Source organism: Oenanthe melanoleuca, chromosome 11 (assembly GCF_029582105.1).
Source record: "Oenanthe melanoleuca isolate GR-GAL-2019-014 chromosome 11, OMel1.0, whole genome shotgun sequence".
NCBI lineage: Eukaryota > Metazoa > Chordata > Aves > Passeriformes > Muscicapidae > Oenanthe > Oenanthe melanoleuca.
The window spans coordinates 18188018-18210821 of record NC_079345.1 but is presented as its reverse complement, the minus strand read 5'-3'; the positions used below and the strand labels follow the sequence as shown (position 1 = coordinate 18210821).

Sequence of the window (22804 nt, the reverse complement as noted above, 5' to 3'; positions counted from 1 at the left end):
ATTTAATTTTAAAAGAGTGAGTAGAAGCCAAGATCTAAGGGCTGTGGCAGTTAACAGGAAAAGCTGATATGGGATTATTGAGGTTAGAGTTCAGCTAGAACAGATGGTAAAATAGTTCTAACCTACTGTACCATATGTTGCTGTGCACGCATTCAGGTAGCACATTAAGTGTACAGTGTGGAAAGATCAAGGATCCCAGCACAGATTTGTAGAAAGACCAAAAAAGAGCTTGAAAAATGGATTTCATCATTTCAGGCCAGGTTAATGAGACAGATGTCATTTGTTAAACCCAGCACCAGAAGTCACCATTCCAGAAAGGGATACCAAAAATGAGGTGTAACACATAACTGCATCTTTTCTAATTCCCAGAAAACAAAAATGAAGCTTGTGTTTCAGGAAGTCTGTTTCGGGCTCGTTAGACTTGAATTTCTGGGGAAAGTATTTGAAGAAAAAGCAAATTCACAGCACTTGAATTCAGGCCATTAAAAACAGGTTATATAGTTTGATTTATGATTTTTCTAACTTTTATTCGGGGGCCAGATTGTCAAAAGAGCATGCTGTCTTATTGAGGTGCCAGTGAAATGATAAATTTCTTACTGGAAACAACTGGAGCTTCACTGGGTTAGAGTGTGTCAGAAAACCTGAGTGCTGGTCTCTAATCTCTGCTGATGATACTCAGAGGCTTTTTGAGGAATCTGATGTGATACCATGAAAAGGTAGAAGACAAAAAGAGAAAAAAGGGTTAATCGAGTCAGAAGTACTGAGAGGAGAAGTGGAATAGTAGCAAAGAAGAAAAATGAAGGCAGAGAGTTGTGATTTGGAGTGGTGCTAAAGAGCCTCTGGGCTCGAGATTCATCTCTCATTTTATAATGCTCATGTTGTGTTGTATCATAATGCACTTCTCCTCCTGGAGCTGCTGTGCCTCCCCTCCTGCTGCCAGGGGTGAGACAGCCCGAGCACCATTCCCTGCACTGGGCACACTGGGAGGCACTGCTGGGTCCCTTGGCTCTGGAACTGCTGCAGTGCCAGTGCAGCTCCTGTGCTGCTTTGTCTCCTGGTGCCTCTGCCACATCTGCTCTGTTCTCAGTTCTGCCAGGGTCACTGTGCCAGCTCCACTGTGACACAGCACATCACCAGCCTCTGCTCTGAGCCACTGCTTTGGGAAAGGCTTTTCTTTTGTAGTTACAACCTTCTTTGAAATTTAACATTGATGTTTGTTTTGTTTTGGGAGTGATTAGGTCTGATAGACTTGTCAGTTTATACATTGATTACTGTCAATTGTCAGGACCCATGCATAAGAGCTCTTCAGCATGTATCAGATGCTTCATTAGGTGATTTTGTGTCTGGCTCAGATTTATTTCTATTATGTATTTTAGGACCTATTTTAATTGGAGTTGTTTGTAGTGGAGCACTTGATTTTGTTTACCTGGTTTTTAATTTATTTTAAATAATAACTACATATGTGGGGGGTGGTTTTGATAAAGGAAAGGGGGTAGTAGTTGTGACATTTGCTTGTTAAATCTTCTTTTCTTGAGGTAGTGTGAGTGGTTTTCAAACCTACCAGAATAGTAAAAATTAAAAACTAGAAATAACTAACAGTAGAGCTTTAACATCTGAAAAAAATGTTTTTCTGCATCACTGTGTCTCCTCTGTGATCATCTATACACTGAAGTAATTTATTCTTTCTAGATATTGATATGGATTGCCCAATCATTTTGTTACAGCAAGATAGAGTTGATTAAAGAACCATTTGGAAAGTTTTTGTGATGCATTTAATCCTACTGTTTATGCAGTGAGGTGGATCTGGGACAATTGTGTGGGTGTGAAAGGGTTAACTTTACAAAAGACAGGTATGTCTGAGTTTTTTTCCAAATAGCTCAGTTTGAAATTTAAGCTTTTTTCTTTGTTGTTGGCCATGTTGAAGGTGCCTTTAAAAGATTGGTTGGTTGCTTTGTGGTGAAATGGGCTGGAGGATGATAAGGATTTGGGAATTTGTGAAGTAAGAGGGGATTACAGGGTTTCTAAAGTGTAGAGCAAAGTTGAAATTGTCAGTAATATGTTTATAAATTAAAATGATTTGCTTGTTACTCAAGGCTTGGCTGTCTTATTTTGTCTAATAATGGAGGGAGAAGAAAAACCTGGGTTGACACTTGGAGGACAGAATGAAGCAGAGGGTTGGTTCTGGAAGTTTAGGGGCAGGTTAGGTAGGCAGAGTGACACTAATGCAGAGCAGTCAGAAGTGGTGCAGACATGCAGGTCACCAAGTGTATCCTGGAGAGATATCCTGGTGTGGGAGAGAGAGACAGGGAGGGGGGAAAGGACTGGAGAAGGAGCATGATGGAAACAGCCCTTGGTGCCCAGGCTGTGCAGGGGCTGGGGCTGGCTTGAGGTCACTGATGTCTGTAGGAATTTGTTTCCTTTGAGGAGCCTTTTTTCTGAGAGTTCTTTGTGCCAATCTAAGTTTTTAAAATGTTTTTGGAACAAGCAAACCACTAACTTAAAAAGAGCCAAGAGTGAGACTTAGCTGTAAGAAATGTGAAGAAACCAAGAACTGAATGGCTGAGTGATCTGGTAACTTCTCCCTGCTGGACTCTGTCATTTCTCCCTAATGTCTGAAATGCACCAGCCTTAATTATATTCCATGATATTTGAAGTAATGGAGTGTTAGCTGTCTTCCACCTCTTATTTACAAATGATAATGTCTTTTTTCCTGCACACTGGGCTGTGTTCTGGCAAAGTTTATCCTGAAAGCTGAAGGTATTAGCATTTAGGGCTTAATTTTATTGCCACTCAATCCAGAGATAACTGCATTGCCTGCTTTATTTTGGTTTGTTTAATGGGCTGGGTATGGGTAAGGGCCCTGCACTACCTCAATCCACAGAGGAGCCTGTGGTAATTACAGGGAAAGGTTTAGATCACTGCTCAGAGAGAGTGACTAATCCACCAGCATTTTGCACAGGAATGAAGTCCTAAGGAGCTGGTAGATCTGTGGGTATTTCTGTCCTTTGTTTGGCAACTGGGCCATAAAGTCCCTTGATTGGCACTTGCACAGTTGCTGGGAGTGAGCAGGATGGCCAACAGCTGGAAACACAATTATTATAAAGTCTGGCTGTTATACATCATAATTAGGCTTAAGAACTGAAAGTCAGCTGAGATGAATGAGAGCAATTCATGCTCTCAAGAGCTGAGAAAGTGATTCTGTGTTGAACATGTGGACACTTTTGTCTCTGTCTCCTGCCCATGGGAGGGCTGGCAGGACATGGAGCAGCTCTGTGACCCCTGGGTGTCACCTGGACATGGAGCAGCTCTGTGACCCCTGGGTGTCACCTGGACATGGAGCAGCTGTGTGACCCCTGAGTGTCACCTGTACAGGGAACAGCTCTGTGACCCCTGGGTGTCACCTGGACATGGAGCAGCTGTGTGTCCCTGTCCAGGTGACCCCTGAGTGTCACCTGGACATGGAGCAGCTCTGTGACCCCTGAGTGTCACCTGGACATGGAGCAGCTCTGTGACCCCTGGGTGTCACCTGGACATGGAGCAGCTGTGTGACCCCTGGGTGTCACCTGTACAGGGAACAGCTCTGTGACCCCTGGGTGTCACCTGGGACATGGAGCAGCTCTGTGACCCCTGGGTGTCACCTGTACAGGGAGCAGCTGTGTGACCCCTGGGTGTCACCTGTACAGGGAGCAGCTGTGTGACCCCTGGGTGTCACCTGGACATGTGTGTGGGGTGTTGTGATGCACATGGGAGTGCTGACATCTCACCAAAACCTGCTGTACATGAGTCTGGTCCCCTACAGTCATTCTGCTCAGACTGTTTTCAGTAAGAGACAGGCCAAAAAGCAGCCTTTGCTGTACAGCAATTATGTATGTTTTAATTAGATATTTAAACAATTAAATTTTACAGTTATATGTGCCTAGAGATTGATGAATGTCAAGAATATTTTAATTATTTTATGTTTCTGATTTAATGAAAGTCACAGTCATACAGGTTAGAAAGGAAAGGGCCACCCACTATGTAAAACTGAGACAGTTTCAAACTAATATCAAGGATATTAGAAAAAATTCAGATGGGAATCAAATATGTCTCAAGGAAAACGTGGATCCTGCAAACTGGGCTGTAGGGCTTCTCCTGAAGTTGGTTTGATGTTTCTTGACTCCCAGTGTACAGAGGCTGGAGTAACACAGGCAAATCCTTAAAAAAACCTCAACAAAACAACAGAAAACAAGGGAAAAAAAACCCCCTATGTTAGTATTGAAAGATGAGACAAGTAAAGCACCACAATGCTTGAAAACTAGCAGTAAAAAACTGGCAGGATTAGTATTTCAAAGGGAGCAGCACTTGATTAAACATTTGGAAAGCATGAGAGGAGAAACATTCCAAGCAAAATGAAAATATATGTGTATGATGGAAACAGGATAAATAGAATATTCCACTCATAATTACCACAGCAAGAATGCAGCCCAAACTTAAGAATTCTTAATCAGGTAAAATTGTCATTGCTTTTAAGTCCAAGTAAGGCAGTGGGTTGTGCTGGGTATGAGATGCTTGTGGATAAAGATGTTGGCAGGAGCTGTGGCTGCTCTGAAGAGCAGATTCATGAGTAAAGGAAATGAGGAGAGCAGAGCTTGCAGCAGCACACCTGAGTGTGCTGCAGGGAGCTGGGGGATACAAGGCACTGTGCTCTTACCAGACACCAGCTGGGCACTGGGGGTACCTAAAGATCTTGGAAAGCTCAAAGGTCTCTGCAGAATGCAGAGCTTGTCTCAAAAACCTGACTTTGTTTGCCTCACATCAGTGCAGTGGTTATTCAGACACTGCATGGATACATTGATTAAGGAGTAGAAATTAGTTGCAGTCTGGTTCCTACCTAGAGTGCCCTGTTGAGGACTGAACACCCATCTCTTCTGAGCAAGTGAGTGCCATAGCCCAAAGCTGCCTTACCCTTCATCTCATTGTTGGTTGGCACTGGGGCAGACTCCTTTTCCCAGGTAGTTTCCCACTGAAATGCCTCATAGCTGCTTTTTGCCCCTGCTGTCCTTCAGCTGGGGGAAGTGCTGTCTTAGAGGGAGCAGTAAGTGGTGAGATTGGAATGGATGCCCAGTTCCCTCAACTGGAAGGTTTTGGTTTGATGCTGCTTTACCAAGCAGGTTTTTATTTTAATAGTAGTTGCATATGTGACTTGGCATAATGTAGTAAGGGCAAGGAGCAGGTAGATATAAAACTTGTGCTTGTAATGGCAGCCCATTTCTTTGGGTTCAAATAACACCAGGTAATTATAAACTGAAGTGATCACATCTGAAGAAAAAATTTTCACGGTATCCTTGACTTAGTTTGATTTACCTTCCCCTTATTATTTCTTAATTTAAAAATTACTGCATGCTGTCTTTGAAATGTTGCAATTGTGTTGGTATTTGAAGTACCTGTAAGTACTTGTGCAAATCAGTTTTTCTGATGTTTGTCTGCAGGGTGAGGTGTGTGTTTATGTGCCCAGGGGAAAGGAGATGCATTTGCATCCAGGAGGGTGTAGCAAGTGAAGGAGTGCCAAAAGAGTCTGTAGGAACAGTTGCACTAAAATAGCACAGGGTAAAAATGTTGGCAAATGAAAATAAGCAGCTTCTGGAGAAAGCATGGGACTAATCCTCCCTGCAAAAGCTGCTCATCTGAAGGCCTAAATGATAGCTTTTGGTGATGAATCTTTCTGAAGAGCCACCGTGTTGCACATATGGAGATTCATGGTATTTTTGTAGATATAATTATATTTCATATAGTATTGTTAATCTTTGAGGTGCTGATGAACAGTTATTACATTTCTGTACTTTAGAGGCATCTTAATTTTAGGATGTTTCAGTGAAATCATTACTATTAGCCTCAGTAGGTGTTGAATTAAACCCTAATTTATGTGGGACAGCTAATCATACATAGTACTATTCCTGTTTTTCATGTGCCTCTCAGCCAAAGGTCTAATAGCATTTCATGCAAGTAAAAACATAATTGCTGCAGAATATCTCCAGAATGTTTCTTGTGATTCAAGAGCTCTTATTCATAAGAGCAGACTAATAGATACCCTATCTTCCCACTCCTCTGCAGTGCATGCAGCTTGCAGAGACAAAATTCCATTGTATTTTACTCCCTAGCTTGGCTTTGAATTGCTGCTGTGTGATTCCCACTTTCAGACTTTGGCTTGGAGTGAAGTCTGCCATAAGGAAGTGCCATGCAGCCTGGGAAGAAACCCAGAGGATCTTTTGTCATTATTGCCTTGTCTCTGGCTCACTGAGAAGCAATAGCCACAGATCAAGGCTCTGTTCAAAGCAGAGATGTCAGCACTGAATTGTTTTCTGGTGAAGGAAGGATGGATAAAATATTAAAAGCAATCTTCTACTTGCCCTTATCTTTCTGTTCCCTGACAGGAATGTTGTACTGTATTTCCATGGCTCTGTAATTCAGAGTTGAAGGGGTGCAGGTTTGTGAAGGGAAAAAAAAAATTAATTGTTCAACAGTAGAAATAATTGTTATAAAAATAAGTGTAGATTGTATTACATTTACTTTCTTCTGTGAAAGCACTTCTGTGCCAAGCAGGGAACAGCACATTTTTGGGACTTGCACACTTTGATTTCCATCCACCTGCTGCTGTAACTGTTGTTATTTAATGCACAAAGACACTGGTACTTTGTGAGCAGTTTGCCCATTTTGGGATGAGGTTATTTTGGAAGATGTGTCTGTGCCTCAGTCACCTTTCCCAGCAGCCTTTAAACCTCTGGGGGTCCTTAGGGATCAAATTATGTATTGAGGCCCAGCAGGAGGAGAGGTAGGAGGGAGCTTGGGATTTTCAGTCCCTGCAGCTTCTGTGGGAGCCTTTGGCTTGGGTACAGCCAAGAGAGGCTGTGCAGCAAGCACAGGGCTTGCTGTGGTCTCCCTGTCACTCAGGGAGTGTCTTTCTGTGCAGACTGTTGGATATTTAGCTACTGATCCACCAGATCTTCAGTCACTATTTTATTCTGAACTGTTTGTGTTTCCCTTTGTGAACAGCATGAGTTCTCTTATAGAGGAAAATCATGAAAATAGCAGACAGGCTGAGAAAGGTGGCCCAAACCTTGTCACATCTGACATTAATTCAGAATTGCTTCCAAGTGTGCATCCTGAAGGAGTAACTACTCTGATTCTTCTGAAGCTGTAATTTCAAGCCAGGTGACTTGCAGCAGTGGAATCCAGCCTGTCAGTGCAGCACTGTTATTGGAGTGCTGTGAGCTCTGTCCCATCAGCTCAGGGATGATTTTGCAGTGCAGTGAGGCTGTTCAGGCAGACAGGCTGTGTCTGGGATTACACCCAGTGGCAGGGTTACAGATTCCCACCTGGGATTTCTCAGGGATTGATCCTCCCTGCAGCCCTGGCTGGGAGCAGGAGCTGGGGGAGAGCACAGAGAATCTGATTGCTCTGGGCTGGGCTGGGCTGGGGGATCCACAGCCACCAGGTCCCAGGCAGTCCCCAGGGTGCCACAAAAAAGGACTGAAGGAGCACAGGAGAGGCAGAGGGGAAAGGAGAGGCCAGGAGAGAAGGGATAGGGAGTCACTGTCACTCATGCTTGGAATGGCTCAAAATGGAGAGGCAGAAGGTCATATATAAGTGACTTGGGCTTTTTTCTGGTCTGGAATGTCTCAGGTTTTCCTGAAATTAGAAGTTCACTGATACAAAAACTAGCACTGATGTATATTTGAGTGTGTGGGATTTGGGAATGGCTTGTGTGTGGCAGGCCAGGAAATAAAGGAGGTAAACAGTTTACAACCATTTATTCTTTTATCTGTGTAACTCTGATTAGTTGCCATAGATACAGACAACACAGGGGCTTGTTTGGGTTGATGAAAAATCTGTCATGCTGATAAAAAATGTGATTTTTCTTGAGAAAATTTTGAATTACTTCAATTCCACTATTCTTGGCCATTATTTTTAACTATACTTGAATTCACGTATGCAGTTAAATAATTATGGCATTTAGTTGTCTGGTTTTTTTAATACAGCATCTGCAGAATAATTTTGAGTACAATGCAGTACCAAACAAACTGGTCTTTAATTTAAATTAGTGATCATATTGACACATACAAATTACTGTTCTGTCAGCTTACAGATGTGCTTCTGTATTTCTGAAATAATTTTTATGATTATTTTTCACCTTGTAAAACAACTCCAGGACATGACTGATGGGCTCACAAGTGGGGTTATGAATGTGCACAGCTTGGTGCTCTGGTGCTGGTTAAGGAGATGGTCTTCCTATGCTGAAGTTCAGTTTCTCTAGTGATAAATACAATTAATAGGGACTTGGCACATCTTAATTCCAGCCACTCTGTCCAAATTAGAAGAGCAGTTCCTTGCTGTAAATGTAACTCAACTGACTCAAGAAATAGTTTTATATAAAGATTTTTTTTTTTTTTTATTGTGCAGCTTTTCTCTGACTGCTTGGTAAGTGTGTGTGGGATGCTCCCAGTCTGGAGTGCTATGGACAGTGGTTTCCAAGGAGTTTAAGGTGGCCACGTTCCTTACAAGTGTGTTTGTCACAGGTCCTGTAGTCAGGATGAATCTGAAATTAGTGCTGTGGGCAGGGGAGAGATGCACCATGGGGGGAACAGAGAAGGAGGAGAAGTATTTTTTGAGACAGTTTGATTTAAAATAAATACACACACAGTGGTTTCTTAAGGACTTAGAATGGGCAGGGGCCTGGCAGGGTGGGAGGATGGTCAGAGTGCAGAGAGAGGCAGGTCAAGTGTTCCAGCCTGGAGAAGACTGAGAGGAAGAGTTTAAATGATTTTGTTTCTTTTAGGAGTGCAAAGTGTTTCTTGGGTTAAGGTCTGAACTGGAAGCACTGCTGAATCCATGGATTTTGCACTGGGCATGTGTCTGGCTTCAGCATGGGTGAGCAGCCCCACAGCTGCATTTCCTATGAGCACTGAGGTTCAGTGCTCCATCAATTAATTAACAAAACCTGCTCCATACTGGAGAGCAGAATCCCTCAGCTCAAATTTTGTGGCTTCTCCCTCTGTTCCCTGCAAGCTGAGCCACATTCACTGCACTGCATGAAGCCTTTTGTGTTTGTGGGGACAGAACAGGATTTGCCCCACTGCTGTAATCAAATGAGCAGGTGTGGCAGAAATAACAGGAGTGGTGCAGTTCTGAAGGACAGAGGGAAGCAGTGCCATGCCTTGCACTCAGCAGACCATACATGCTTCCCCTACAGCCTTCAGTAGTAAAATTACCCTTAACTGTATTCTTAATGTCTGGAGTCAAGATCCTAGAATAAGCATTTCCTGGGGAAGGGAAGGTGGATTTGAGCAGCAGTAAGTAAATTTGGGATATTAAAAGCATTGAAAATTTTACCAGATGTCCTAGAGGTTTGAAAAATAGCTTAAATCTTTTCAGAGATTAAAACCTATTTTTCTAAGTTAGAACACTTTATTTTGCTACAAACCAATTGGAATTAATAAAAACAGTGAACTCCTATGGATGAAAAAACAACTGAACATGTATGCATCAGATTTCAGTTTAAACTCCAGGAGACTGCAGGGGCTGTAATTATGTCCTTTCTTTTTTCTAAATATTCAGATCACAGTGTTCTCAGGCCTAGTTGAAGAATTTTCTCTCTATATACAAAGCCAGGATGAAGCATGAGTAATTCAGTACCAATGAACCAATTAAAAAATATATAATTATTTAAAATAGCTGTCGAAACAAGTATACTGATATTTGAGTTTATCATCAGACATTGTCTTTATGATTTTGCCATTTAGTTTTTTGATGGTTTGCTGAGTATCTCCCCACACTGAGCCCTTCTGTTCAGCAGACCCAGAGGAGAGAACTGGGGTCCCTGTGGTGACTCCCAAAGTGTCACTCACCTGTTCCCAGTCCTGGGATGAGCAGCAGGATTGTGCACACATTTGATGTATTAATGGTCTTATCTGCTGAAAATAGTTCTGTTCTTAAAAGGCTCCTGAATTTAAACTGGTGAACTTGAGTGTAGCAGGATGGATTTTTCCTGAGTTGTAAGTGAACAAGGTTTACCCTCACGTGCTTGCAGGTTAATTTGGTGAGACTCAGAAGAATAGAAAAAATAATAATAATAATAATAATAACAGAAAAGCCCTCTTGTGATGTGCTCAGGATGAGGCTCATAATGACCCAGGGAAGCTGCTGAGAAGAATGCAGCAGCTGCAGCCCTGTGAGGGAAGCCCTTGGCTGCTGCAGACTCAGCTGTGCTGTGTTCTCTTGCAGGGCGTGGGGCTGTGCGGGGGCAGCCAGGGGCTGGGCACAGCCTCCCCCAGGCAGTACCCCCGGCAGAAAATCACTCGAGTGAACCTCAGGGACTTCATCTTCTACATGGAGCAGGAGCGAGAAATGAGCCGTTCCCTCCTGCTCTACCGAGCTCTGCTTAAATAAAGCCAACAGTTGTACTGAATGCTCCACAGAAGCTCAACTTGCTTTGAAAGCTGTCATTTTAATGTGCCTTCTATTTTTTTCAGAAGTCAACGTTCCAGTAATTTTGTTTTGTAAAATTGTCAGACACATGCAATAAATTCCCTTTATGTAAAAAATTATATATATATATATATAAAACCACAAAAAATGTGCAAAAGGTTTCAAAATGTTAACTCCACAAATAAAACCAACATGGAAGGCTTGCTCCATTTGGCCATTTTAGGTAAGGCTGAAGTAGCTGTGTTGAATTACACAAATGCAATGCTCACCTAAACCATCTCCTGGCCAGGCCTGGGACAGGTTCACAGGAGAGGGTCCCAGCCCTGGTGTTCACCTGAGTGTTCACTCCTGGTGCTGGGCTCGTTTTGTTTTCAGTTTACTAGCACTGTCTCACTAACCACAGTGATACCTGTTGCTACTTTCCTTAGTCGTAATGGCAATTTTTTGCACAGGCAAGACACTAGCCACTGCGCACTCCCACAAATTTTATATATTTAGGATTTTTGCTTTTACTGCACAGCTCATTTCCTGAACCATTTGCTGAACCAAATCTTAAGTGTATGAAATCTGTGTGCAGGGTCTCAGCTGAGTTACCTTGACTTGCTTCCAGTTGTTTTCTAAATCTCATCAACCTTTTGCGCATTTGTAGCAGCTGGTTAGTAACAAGATTCAAAGTTGGGTTTTATTTTCTAAAAAAAAAAAAAATGTTAATTTATTTATTGCAAAGAGTATGGTTTAATGGTGGTTTTAAAAGAGAATATTGTTCAGTAAAGATTGTAGAGTATTCTATATGGATTTTTAAAGTCGCTGTAAAGGTTTTGGGGGCTGATCCGCTCCTGGAGCGGGGAGAGCAGGTGAGCCCTGGCAGTGCCACCTGCAGTGAGGACACCTCTGCCTGCACAGCTGGACCAAGGCTCCAGCCCTCAGCAGGGGAGGCTCCTGGACAGGCACGGGGCTCCAGGCACAAGGAGCAGCTGGCAGTACCTGCAGGTGGGGGGAATGCCTTTAAAATGCTTTGCTGAAGCAGAACTCGGACGCACACGAAGCCGAGCGACGTCGGTGTGAGTCTGAGGAATGGGGATCGAGCAGGCAGGGGCACGAGCTAACAGTGTTACAGTCACCACAAAGGGAGACTTTTGCTTATTTATCTTCTCCATTTTTACTATGTTATGCTTGCCACTTTTTTGAGGCAATATTTTTTTTGATGGGAAACCATAGCGAAAGCACAAATAGAACTATTTGTCCAATAGTTTTAAAAACAAAGGTTTTAATTATTTTTTAAGGTTTATGAAAAGCAGAAGAAAATTTATACTGCTGCTATTTAGCCAAAAGATTATTCATAAGGTATTTAAGGCCAGGAAGTGTAAAGTTATGTTTTAAATGTATTGATAATTTGTACATATTGTTTATAAAGGCCTTGTGTTTATTAGAGTTACGTTATTTTGATGATTTCTGTACATACTGGTAAATACCCCCAATTTGTGTGAAAACATACTCCCTTATTTGTACTTATTTTGTAAAGAAATAAAACAATTTACTAAAGTAACACATCGAGTGACATACAGTATTAATTTATCAAACATGAATTTCACATTGTCTTGTAGTTCTTAAGCACTGGTCAGAAACATTTTGCATTAAAATATTAACAGAATACCCACAAACAAATATGAAAACCAAATACTTCCATGTTTTGTTGTGCTGATTCTTATCCTTTGTGAAACATCTAATAAAATTGTCAACAAACCTCGGTGCCATCAGGACAGAGAATGGATGCTCTCAGCAGTGGCTTTCTCGGGAGGAGGAGTCCAAGCACAACAGAACATTCTCCTCACTCCCTCCTGCCACTGGAGCTGGGACAGCCTGGACACAAAGTGCTCGTGAAGCCTCGTGCTTGGCAGGCACGGGGCAGTGCTCAGCAACAGCGAATCAGAACAGTTTTGCTCAATGGAATCAGGTGGAAAACCAGGCTGTGCTTTATTCTTGGCCTTCGCCACAAAAACGTCTGCTGGCTGCACACCACGGCCTCTGTGCTGCTTTAAAGCATCTCAGTGATGCTGAGCAATGTTCTTCATTAAGTTATGTTGCTGTGGTTTAAGGCCAGAAGTAAATATTCAAATCAGTTTTTGCTGATATTGATGCCTAAAAATATAGGGAAATAAGTAAAAATAGATAAATGAAACTGTAATAATCTTTAAATGTGACCTGAAGTTACTAACTAAAAGAACATGTCCTAGCTTAACATTTTTTTCTTTAAAGGCATATTTCGTCTAAGAAAGTGATTGTTTCCACATGTCTTCTTGCCTTTGTGCTGTTTTGCAGTCAATGCTGTGATGTCATGGTTTAAACTTTCCATCTCAAGTTCACATTTAACTCGGCTGGTGCAGCCTGGAACCCTTTCCAATGCCACCTCAGCAAAGCTGCTCCAACCACGGGAGCTGCTTTATTGAGCCATAAAAAAATACAGTAAACACCAAACTGAGGAAAAACCAACCAACCAACCAACCAACCTAGCAACCACGAATACTTCCAACGTTCCACAGATGTGTAAAAGCACCATCCCAGTCTGCGCTCCCCAGAGAGCCTGGGGAGAGCACCAGGGGCAGGAGCAGCCCCTGGGATGGAATATCACCTTTATTCCCTGGAGCAGCCCCTGGCATGGAATATCACCTTTATTCCCTGGCTGAGAGGTAAGAACTGGACAGGGTGTGCTGCCACAAGAGCTCAGCTCACCCTGTGCTGGAGGGAGGGCAGGAGTGGATACAGGATAGAGGATACAGGATAAAAAACAAGAACCTGAATGGACCTGAAGGATACTTTGGACTTAAAGGTATGAAAGTAATAAATAAAACAAGTCTATCTTTTTGTAAGACATGGCTACATCAAGCTGAATGGAGCAAAGGGCTGGAAAAGACACAATTAAAAATTCTCACCTCTTTCAAACAACATGGGAGATACAGTGAGTGTTCCACCCTACGTGCTTGTTTTTGTTCATTTACTTTACAGAAATGTTTATGGCATGAAGTACTGTATAAGAAATGTGCATACACAAATACATGACAATTATACATTAAGTTCTTTACAATATTAAATGTATAATATACAATTCTACAGATATCTTACATACAAAGGTGAATGTTGTGCCACATATTTAAATATGGCAATGCCTAGCAACTTTAGAATGTCGTACAAGTATAAAACCACAAAATAAAATAACTTTACAACTCTTAAAGTAGACAGATTTGCTCAACTGTTCTGCTAAGGTAGCAGGCCAAGTGGCCAGGATTGCCATTAGAGATTTCTGAGTTGGGTGACCAAGGTGAGAAAACCTGCAGAGGTCTGATTTTCCATGGACAGGTATCCAGCCCTTTTCCAAAAATAAGACCCCTGCCTAGATTTTACCTTGGACAGTCAGTACAGCTCCCTGCTTTTGAAAATACTAGTCGTAAACGTGACTTTTAAATTTTGCCTGATTGCAATTAATTTGCATTAAGAACTGCTGACCACTTAATACTCTGTCCTTTGTTCCATATGGCCATATTTATGCATTTAAAAAGAGTTTAATTAAAATTCAGCATCTACAACAGTATTCTATAAATTAATGTGGGAGAAACTAAATTGTGATTAACACATGAATTAGTGATTGAGGACCCAATCATGCTAAACACCAATAAACAGAATTTAGCAGAATGCTATTTATAACCTGGCACCTGCAAGCATGGTGCTGTCTCCTGAGTTAGAAAGCCCTGTGAGTCAGTGCCAAGTCCTGGCAGAAGCAGGACCCTCCTGCAGACAGACCCCTGACTTCATTACAAAGTTACACAGATAGAGGGCAGCTACAGAATTTTAATAATAATTTAAAATAAAAAAAATTAAACTGAAGGCAGCCTGCTTTCATCTGGCAATGGCAATACAGGGTTTTAACAACTCTTTGCAAGAATTCCAAATCCATAAAGAGCGGGCTTGTCCAAAAATCTTAAATTTTCCTGCTAAATGTGGGCTTCTAACATGGTCAGTAAATGATTAACAAGGGGTGGCTTGCTTGGTAGAACCACGCTTCTTTGATGATGCAAAACTTAAAAGCTGCTGTGTCAAAACAAGATTGGCTTTAGAAGAGCTACAGCGGCACGTGGGGTGTGTGACCCTCGTGTGATGGTGGATGGCATTTCATTTTGTGCTTCCAGATCCCTACTCTTGCAGATATTGCCATAAGTGGGCCTGTCTAATTTCTTGTCGCTTGTTTGGTTTGGTTTGTGGGGGGGTTTAGTACTGAGCACCAGTGACTATGGATCAGTCCTCTCCTGGTTCTGGATCCTGTTCACAGAGAGAGACCTCAGCTGGAAATGGAGTATAAAAATAAGCCATTTGCTGATGTGGGTGAGTACAATCACCAGGTGGCCGAGATGCTGGGGTGTAAAGCACAGCTGATATGGAGGAGGGGCACTCAGGGAAGGTTCTCAGTGCAGTTTTTGGGGTTCTTCCTCCCGCAGCCACCCCGTCCCCGCAGCGCAGCTCTGGGGCGTCCCTGGGCTCTGCTGCTCCGTTCCACTGCTCCCATGGCACAACTCCAGTGCAGGGCCAGGCTTCTGCAGCTCTGCCTGCTCCACACCACTGCTGCTCAGCCCAAAGAACATCCCAGCCCTGCCGTGCTGAGCGTGCTCAGGAACTCCACCGTGAACAACGGGTTTTGCATTCCGTGGCTGGCTACGTGACAGGTAGTTTCAGAATACCACTAATTGGCAACATAAAGTTTGCTAATACTGTTTTGCAAATCCTTAGTGTTTCACATAAGGGACTATTAAACACTTCTATGGTTACAAAGGGGGCAGGGGAGGGTCTAGTCCAGGGGCTCCTGTTTTATTCTGATTGTTGGGGTGGGTTGTGCTCGTCTGTCTTCGCGGCACAGCACGTACTCGCTGAACTGGGAGGAATCCACCCCGCCACCACAGGAAGCTGCCACGGTAAATCCCTTCTGAAACAATCTTTCCAGCACCTGCAATGTGGAGGGAAAAAACCAGATTAATATTTAGCAAATTTTAGTGATGAAAGCATTCAGAAGCACCAGATCTAAATGATGGATTTAGTCTTTCGAGTCCTCACTGAATGAATATTATTCAGCTATAATTCTATAACTTATTGTTAAATGACTATACTGTGATTAAAGTCTCGCTCTCAGCAAACCTCTGTAGAAAACAAAAATTAATCAAAGAAATAAGCACTCTGCAGAGCAGCTTAGTACATTATATAGTAAAATACTGGACTGTGGTGATACTGATACTCTCGTTCCTTATAGAAAGCAACATCAGGTTTAAGTTCTAATAAAAAGTGCCAATTATTCATTAGTACCATGAAGAGTCTGAGAGAGAGGGAGGCTGAGAAGCTCTTCCTTGGCAGATGAAAATGTATTGGGAGCTCAAATAACACATCCACCAGATCTTTGTGGCAATCACAGCTGTGTGCCCTCGTTGGAAGGGAGCAAAGCACAGCAGGGACAGGATGCAGAGCCAGGACATGGAAAACAGGGAAATGCTCTGGCCCAAGAAAGAGGTTAATCTCTACTGCCCAAATACATATTTTCTCTTTCTCCTGCTAAAGAAAAGTTGGTGCAATTTAGATGCATGAATTTAAGGAACCCAGAGGCAACTTTAATTTCTGTGCCTGTCACACAGCACATTTCCCCAGGACACACTGATCCTGGCACTGGGACTGGGGCGTTTTTCACATGGTGAGAGTGCTGATATTTGGCTTCCCAGCAGAGCAGGACACACCAGGCTTTTCCCAGAGTCAGGGGAGGGCAGAGGCCAGACCCACCTTGGGCACATCACAGTGCAGGACCCACTCAGGCTCTCCTGAGTCCTGGGCAGCAGCCTGCAAGAATGGGTGCTGTGTTTTCTTCTACTGATAAATGCCACCCAGGAGCAGCCTGTGCTCCTCTCCAAGAGCCTCACCCAAAGTGTGGCTCCCACTGTGGCAGCACCAGGAACAGGGAGGTGACCCCATGGTTTAATAAACCCAAGGATCCTGGTCACAGCAGCACCAGAGGTGTGACACCTCTGTGTCCACAGCAACCTGGACCAAGCCCTCTGAAACTTGTTCTTTGTCCTAGAGAAGTGTCTGACAATACATCACCTCCAGAGTCAGCTCCTGCTGTGCTGGGCTGAGGTTCCAGGAGGAGTTTGGTCTGTGTTCAGTGTCCCTGTAGCAGCCAGTGCTGGCACCAGAGCACTGCCCTCACTCAGATCCATGAGAGCCACTGTGCTTCACCACTTCTGCCTGAGTGTGGGCTCTGCCTTTTCCAGAAACATGATTTTAGAAGGACAGCTGTGTCCAAGGTGGTGTCCTGGTGCAGTGCAAACCATGGCAGCAGCATCTGCTGGCTCTAATCCCTTCCATCCCTCCTTAGGGGCTGCCTGTGTTATCCAGCTGCATTTAATCCAGGGTTTGGCTTTTCAGGGCTAACTCTTTTGGAGTTTTACTTGTTTTACTCTTGCTACCCTGGCTCTAAGGACAGGCAAAGGAAAGAGGCTGCTCCAGCAGAGCTTTGCCTAAGTCATGCAGAGTCTGCTGAAAATCAACTTGCCTGAGGAGTTCTGCCTGGCCCTGGGACACAGGGATTTAACATTCTCACAAAGTCACATCTGCCAAATCTCCCTGACTTTTGCCCTGATTTTTACATACTCTACACTGTGAGGAAGTAGTAGAACTGAAAGATCAAAAAAGCACAGCAGATCATGGAAGAAAAATGAAGTGGAAGAGAAGGAAAGAAGAGGCAGGAGAGTGGGTTAATAAAATACATTTAAGATAGAGAAAGCAAGCTTTCATCCCTCCTGTTCACCCAGGCTGCAGGACAGGAATGGGGTGCAGACACCAGCACTGTTCCTCCTCAGAGAGGAGGGCAGGAGGAGTCTGAGAGGGAAGGAGGAATGAGACATCAGCAGGCTGCTGTTTCAGGCTGCAGTACATCCTGCCTGGATCTGATCACTGCTCCCAGCCCTGACAGGGTGGAGATGAGAGAAAACCCAGCCATGGCAAGGGAGGCTTCTTCCCCTGAACTGGATAGGGAACAGAGCATTGACAGGTAAGATTTCTGAGAGAGATGGGACTTCAAAATCCTTGCTAAGAAGTTTTTTAAATCAATTTGCTTGTGAGACAGAACAAGCAGGGGGGTGCCCTTGGCTTGCCTCAGACCAAAGCTATGGAAAGCTGGATGTTAACACAGGATTCCTTTTCACTGGATGTTAACACAGGATTCCTTTTCACTGAGCCTCTCTGCAGACACCCAGCCCAGACAGACATCGCACCTCAGAGCACCACACACCCCACAAAGCCATTCATTTCTGCTCAGTACTGAGCAGAAGGTCTTTCCTTCTGCTGGAAGGAGCAGACTGTAGGCTATAATCTGGTGTTAAAAACCTTGGCATCATCAATTTTCCCAGCAAGAAACAGAACTGGCCAAATCCTGTAATCAGTGCTGAGGATGTTTAAATACTGCAGTTTCAAGTGTCACTGGGATGAGGCTGAGCTCAGGTCTAGGGAGAAAAGCTCCTTTCAGTGCTTCTGTGCATGAGACTGAACAGCACTTTGAACATGGACAGGTTTAAATCCCATTTAAATTTGACTCTATACACATTCTTCCTTCTGAAGGTAAGATATGGACAGGGGGAAAGGGGTGACCATCTCTGCTGAAAACCTCCAAAGAGAATATGCCAAAACCTGAGTATCAGCTGTGACTCTCCCATGTACAGGGACACATGCACATTATTAAACAGAGGATTTGTGCTCAGATTTAATATATGCTGTCTTCCAATATTCCAAGCACATCTGATTTTGTTGAAAGTTTTCCAAATGGAAACCTGATCCTTTCACATAGTGCATTTCATTTAAATTCTGCAGAATATTAACAAATACATTCTTAATTATGAAGACCTAATGTCCAACATTGACAACTATCACAGAATTTTCTCTAAGGTAAATTCATAATTCCCACCAGAACCTCTTGAAAGGAGTTGAAAAAAACTTATACCTATATATAATTACAAATGGGTGTAAAATTAAGAGTTACTGCATTTTTTTGCCTATTAAATGTTCATGTTCTTTGCTTTATATGCATAGTTCTTGATATAAAGCATGTAATGAAAATATTTTTCAAATATAGAAAAAAAGTATCAATATTGCAATTGTGCTACCAAATACACTGAGCAGAGCACAGGGAGCCAGAAGTAATGTATCACCTCAGCAAACAGCAGACAGGCTTCTGTGTTGTTCTTTGGGATTCCTTGCAAGCAATTCTGCTCTTCCTACCCCCACCCATCTTCCTTAAGTCTGTGCATTTGCCTCACTGTACTTCCAGCTCTTGACTTAATATTGTTTTGCCAAAAAATTCCTTGGAGGGGGAAGAGCAGTGCCTGTGTGCTGACCAGAGTTCATCAGAGCCAGTGCTAATTAGCTGCTGATTTCATCAGCCTTTGCTCTCAGAAATGCATCACTTTCCAGAAAGTGTTTGAAAACACTTTCTATTAATTACATAGTCAAATGATGTAACTTAGTAAAATGATGTAATTTAACAGCATTACTTATACTGTAACTCTTTGACAGAAAATTTTTCCACGACATGAACTTGTAAAGAGACCCTTTGATTCTGTCTGAATTTTGACTGAATTCAAAACACATTCAAATAATAACAGTAATTATTGTTCAGCTTTTACTGCACATGTATCCTATGAGTTACAGCACTGGATGAAGGAGAGCTGATGTGGGCACCAGAGCTCTGCCAGGCACTGCTGAGCTGGTCACTGTGACCCTTCAGGGTTCCAGTGCCTCTCACTCCTCGTGTGAATTCCCAGGGTCCCATGGACAGCCTGCCTGGGATACAAATGCTCTTCCCTACCCATTTACCTGAGCTGAACTGCTCCTCTCCTCCCAGCACAGCACTGGAGACACCTCCCTGTCCCTGCCAGCACAGGGAGCAGCCCCTGACCATCCCAAACCTTCCAAACCCACCCCAAACCCTGCCAAGTGCCAAACTGCCAAGGGCTGTGCAGAACTAACCCCAACCAAGCACTCACTTGGGAGTGTTGAACCAAAACCCACCCAATTCTGGGATGGTTCCAGCCCAGGGGGTCACTGCCCACCCCAGGTGCCTGCAGCTCCCTGCAGATGTCCCCTGGCAGCCCAGGTGTCCCCAGGTGTCCCCTGAGCCTGGTGTGAATTAACCCCTCACAGCCCAGCAGCTCCAGCCTCTCCTCCTCCCAGCCAGCCCAGCTCTGCTCTGGGATTTGAGTTTATCAAGACAACCTTGGCATTTCCCAGAGCCCAGCCCACACCTGCACAGGATGGGAATTTGGGAAACACTCCCCTGCAGGCTGATTTCCCTGCCCAAAACAGGAGTATCTGCAGTGTGTTCCAAAGGAACTCCAAGAGCTCTGTCCTGCCCTGTAAATCAAAGCCCAAGCCAGGACAGCCCAGCAGCAGAGCTCTGACAATCCCTCTGGGATCCCTGGGAATGGCACTGCTGCCCCAGCACAGACCATGCATTTATTCCTATCCATCCACCTATCTGTCCAGTTATCTTCTTTTGTTTCATATGTTTAATTTTAAACCTAATGTCAAAACTCTGAGTGTAAAATGAAATACATTTTTGTTTAAAATACTCTGGGCAATTTTTATAGAACATCCTTTTGAAAAAAAAAAAAAGTGCAGAGATCAATTTTTTTAAGTCCATCCCGCAGGCACCATCATTTAATTATGAGTGAGACATAAATTATGCATTTACACATTGTTGCATTTTCTATAAAATGGTGTGGAGATTTTTTTTGTAGTTTTTGGAACTCTCTCTTTCTTCCTAGAGGCACTTTGGAGGAAAAAAAAAAACTGCCAAAGGCTATACATTGATGAAAAAAATTAGCATTTATCAGTATAACACCATTATGAGGCCAGCATGGCACTAACATACACAAAATCTAAATGTATTTTTCTGCTTAGACTTAGGAAAACCTGAAAGACTGTGATCTCACCAGGCAGAAAAATGTTTCCTTGCAGTAGAAGCACTGAAAGTAATTGGGCAGAAGCAAATAATTTGCACAGAATTGAAGAAGACAAAGTAAGAAAGCAGCCCAGCCAGGGGTGAGGCAGCACAAGAGGCCATTCCTGCATTACCTGCACGGAGTTCAACCTGCAGTATCCATTCAGGGGAAACCTGATAACGTGGGTGGGGTCCTGGTTCCAGCCTGCATTCACAGAGTTGCACATGACATCCCCAGTCTCTGGGAAGATCTCTTCTATCAAAGCCTTCTCTCCACTCAATGCAATTCTTTCCCCCAGATCTGGAGTCACTCTTACAACCAAGCAGTCACAAGGCTGGAAATGTTTCCTTTGTTCTTTCTCTTGTTTCCATCGCTCCAGTTCCTTAATCATTGGCTGCAGCTGGTAATACTTTGCTTCTTCATATAAAAGATTAAAGTCCTGGGAAAAAAAAAAAAAAAAGAAAAAAAAAAAGAGAGGCAGAGAGAGAAACTAGAAATGCTTATAGTTCTCTTTTAAAAATGAGTATTGTTCCTGTTTGACCTACTTAGGCTTATGTATTGTCAGCAAGAGAGCAAAGGCAACAGGTACCCAGGTACTCACACCTCCACAGAAAACCACACAGGGCTGCTGCTCAATCTGAGCTGACTGAGAAGCTCCCATTGCACTGAATTATCCCTTCATTTATTATCCCACAAGCTCAATGCCAGGAGGCTTGACTCTTGGATTAAGAAATCAAAATAGCTGGTTGAATAAACAAAGCTTCCTGATGTAAGGGAAAATGTTCCAAGCCCTGATCTGCACTCTGCTAGCTCTGATCTCACAGCAATCTCAGCCTTCCCCTCTCTCACGTTAGAGATGGAGATGTCAGTTCAGCTTCACTTCTCACCTGTCTTTGCTGAGGCTGAAATTCAGCTCCAGCAGCTGAGCTGCTGCCTGCAGTTGGTGACTATTCATGTATTTAAAGTGTATTTGGAGCCCTGTAAATGCCATGGAGGCAGTGGCCACCCTGCTGGCTGGAGCCCAGCTCTGTGCTCCAGTGCCTGAAAAGAAGCAGCTCTGCCCTGCCACTTGTCCAGCACTTCACCTGGGCTTTGGGCACTTCCAATTCCCAGCTGGATCCAATTCCCAGTTCTGTGATTGCCTCATCAAATTCTGACAGATCTTCCCACCTCAGCTGAAATATGTGAGCACAGGGAGGCAAAGGGTGTGAGCACCCCCAGACCCCAGGAGCTGCTGAGCCCCCCTGCCAGCCACACCAGCAGCAGAGGACAAGGCCCCTGGGGGCTCTCTGCTCCCCAGCCTCCTCCAGCCTCCCAGGGGAAGAGGAGCAACAGGAGCTCAGGTTCCTCCCTGCAAATTCCTGGATTTGCTTTCCTGGCTCTTTGCACATGCAAATGCTGCACCACAGGTGCTTCTGTGGGGTGTGCTGGAGGTCAGCACCTGGCACAAAGGGCAGCTCTGCACCCATGAAATGAAAGAGAAAATGAAATTAAAAGAAAAATCAAGATTGAAGTTATTTGGACTGGGAAGAATGCTATGACAAGAAGCAATAAAGAAATGGGCACCAAAATGACACGAAAAATAACAGGTGTGCTGCTGCCCCAGGACTCAGGGAGGAAGGGGAATCAAAGGCCAGGGAACATGCAGCACAAAAAGGTGCCACTCTTCATAGTGGTTTGGAATTAACCTGTAAAATCTCCTGCTGCAGGGTATTGCTGAACCAAAGCAGTTAGCTCTGCTCAAATCTGGCAGCACAGACCCACCGTGGTGGAGGTGCTCCTTCACCCCTGGGCTGCCTGCAGCCTGGGGACACATGAATATTCACAGGGCAGGGCAAGGTGATCCCTGACAAAAGGGACATCCAATCCTTTCCATCTCTTTGATGTCTGCCAGGGTTGGGACAATGTGCACAGGCTGAGGGAGAAAAAAGGGCTGGAGGATAAGAGCAGCAGAGGGGAAGCAGGATAAGAGCAAGTGGGAAGAAATGAGGGCAACAAACACTCCCATGGGACAGCTTGAGGATGAGAAACAAGAGATTAAAGAAGAAATCATGCAGAGAGGATGCTGCAAACAACCAATAACTGGTGCAGATAAGGAGACGTGGAGGCTGCTGCACCACCTGGGCTCAGGTGAGACAGCACCAGCCCCAAAGCCCCTCCCATGATGGAAGGGATTCCCACAACCATTACTGCTGTTCTCTGCCCACCAGGGATGCTCCCTGAACAGGGCATCAGTTTAAACCTGCAGGGATTACTGGCCTAGATTAGAAATAAGAAATGCTGAAATCTCTGTGCAGGACACTGAATCAGCACAGTCTGCCACC

The 22804-nt window shown here is 43.9% G+C and overlaps 2 protein-coding genes across 5 annotated transcripts in view; one reads left to right on the top strand and one right to left on the bottom strand.

Annotated features, from left to right (window-relative positions):
- LOC130257746 (transcription initiation factor TFIID subunit 4-like) overlaps positions 1-11722 on the top strand; it is a 144720-nt gene extending 132998 nt beyond the window's left edge. Inside the window, exon 15 of the mRNA XM_056500566.1 lies at positions 10258-11722. Coding sequence (XP_056356541.1) covers positions 10258-10422 — 165 coding nt within the window. The 3' untranslated portion in view covers positions 10423-11722. The remainder of the gene's footprint in view (positions 1-10257) is intronic.
- Positions 11723-13418: 1696 nt separating this feature from the next.
- KCTD15 (potassium channel tetramerization domain containing 15) overlaps positions 13419-22804 on the bottom strand; it is a 43729-nt gene continuing 34343 nt past the window's right edge. For all 4 annotated transcript variants that reach the window (XM_056500569.1, XM_056500568.1, XM_056500570.1 and 1 more), the window contains exons 4-5: positions 20614-20919; positions 13419-15451 (exon numbers count right to left, since the gene is read on the bottom strand). In XM_056500569.1, the coding sequence (XP_056356544.1) occupies positions 15296-15451; positions 20614-20919 (462 nt within the window). In that variant the 3' untranslated portion in view covers positions 13419-15295. The remainder of the gene's footprint in view (positions 15452-20613; positions 20920-22804) is intronic.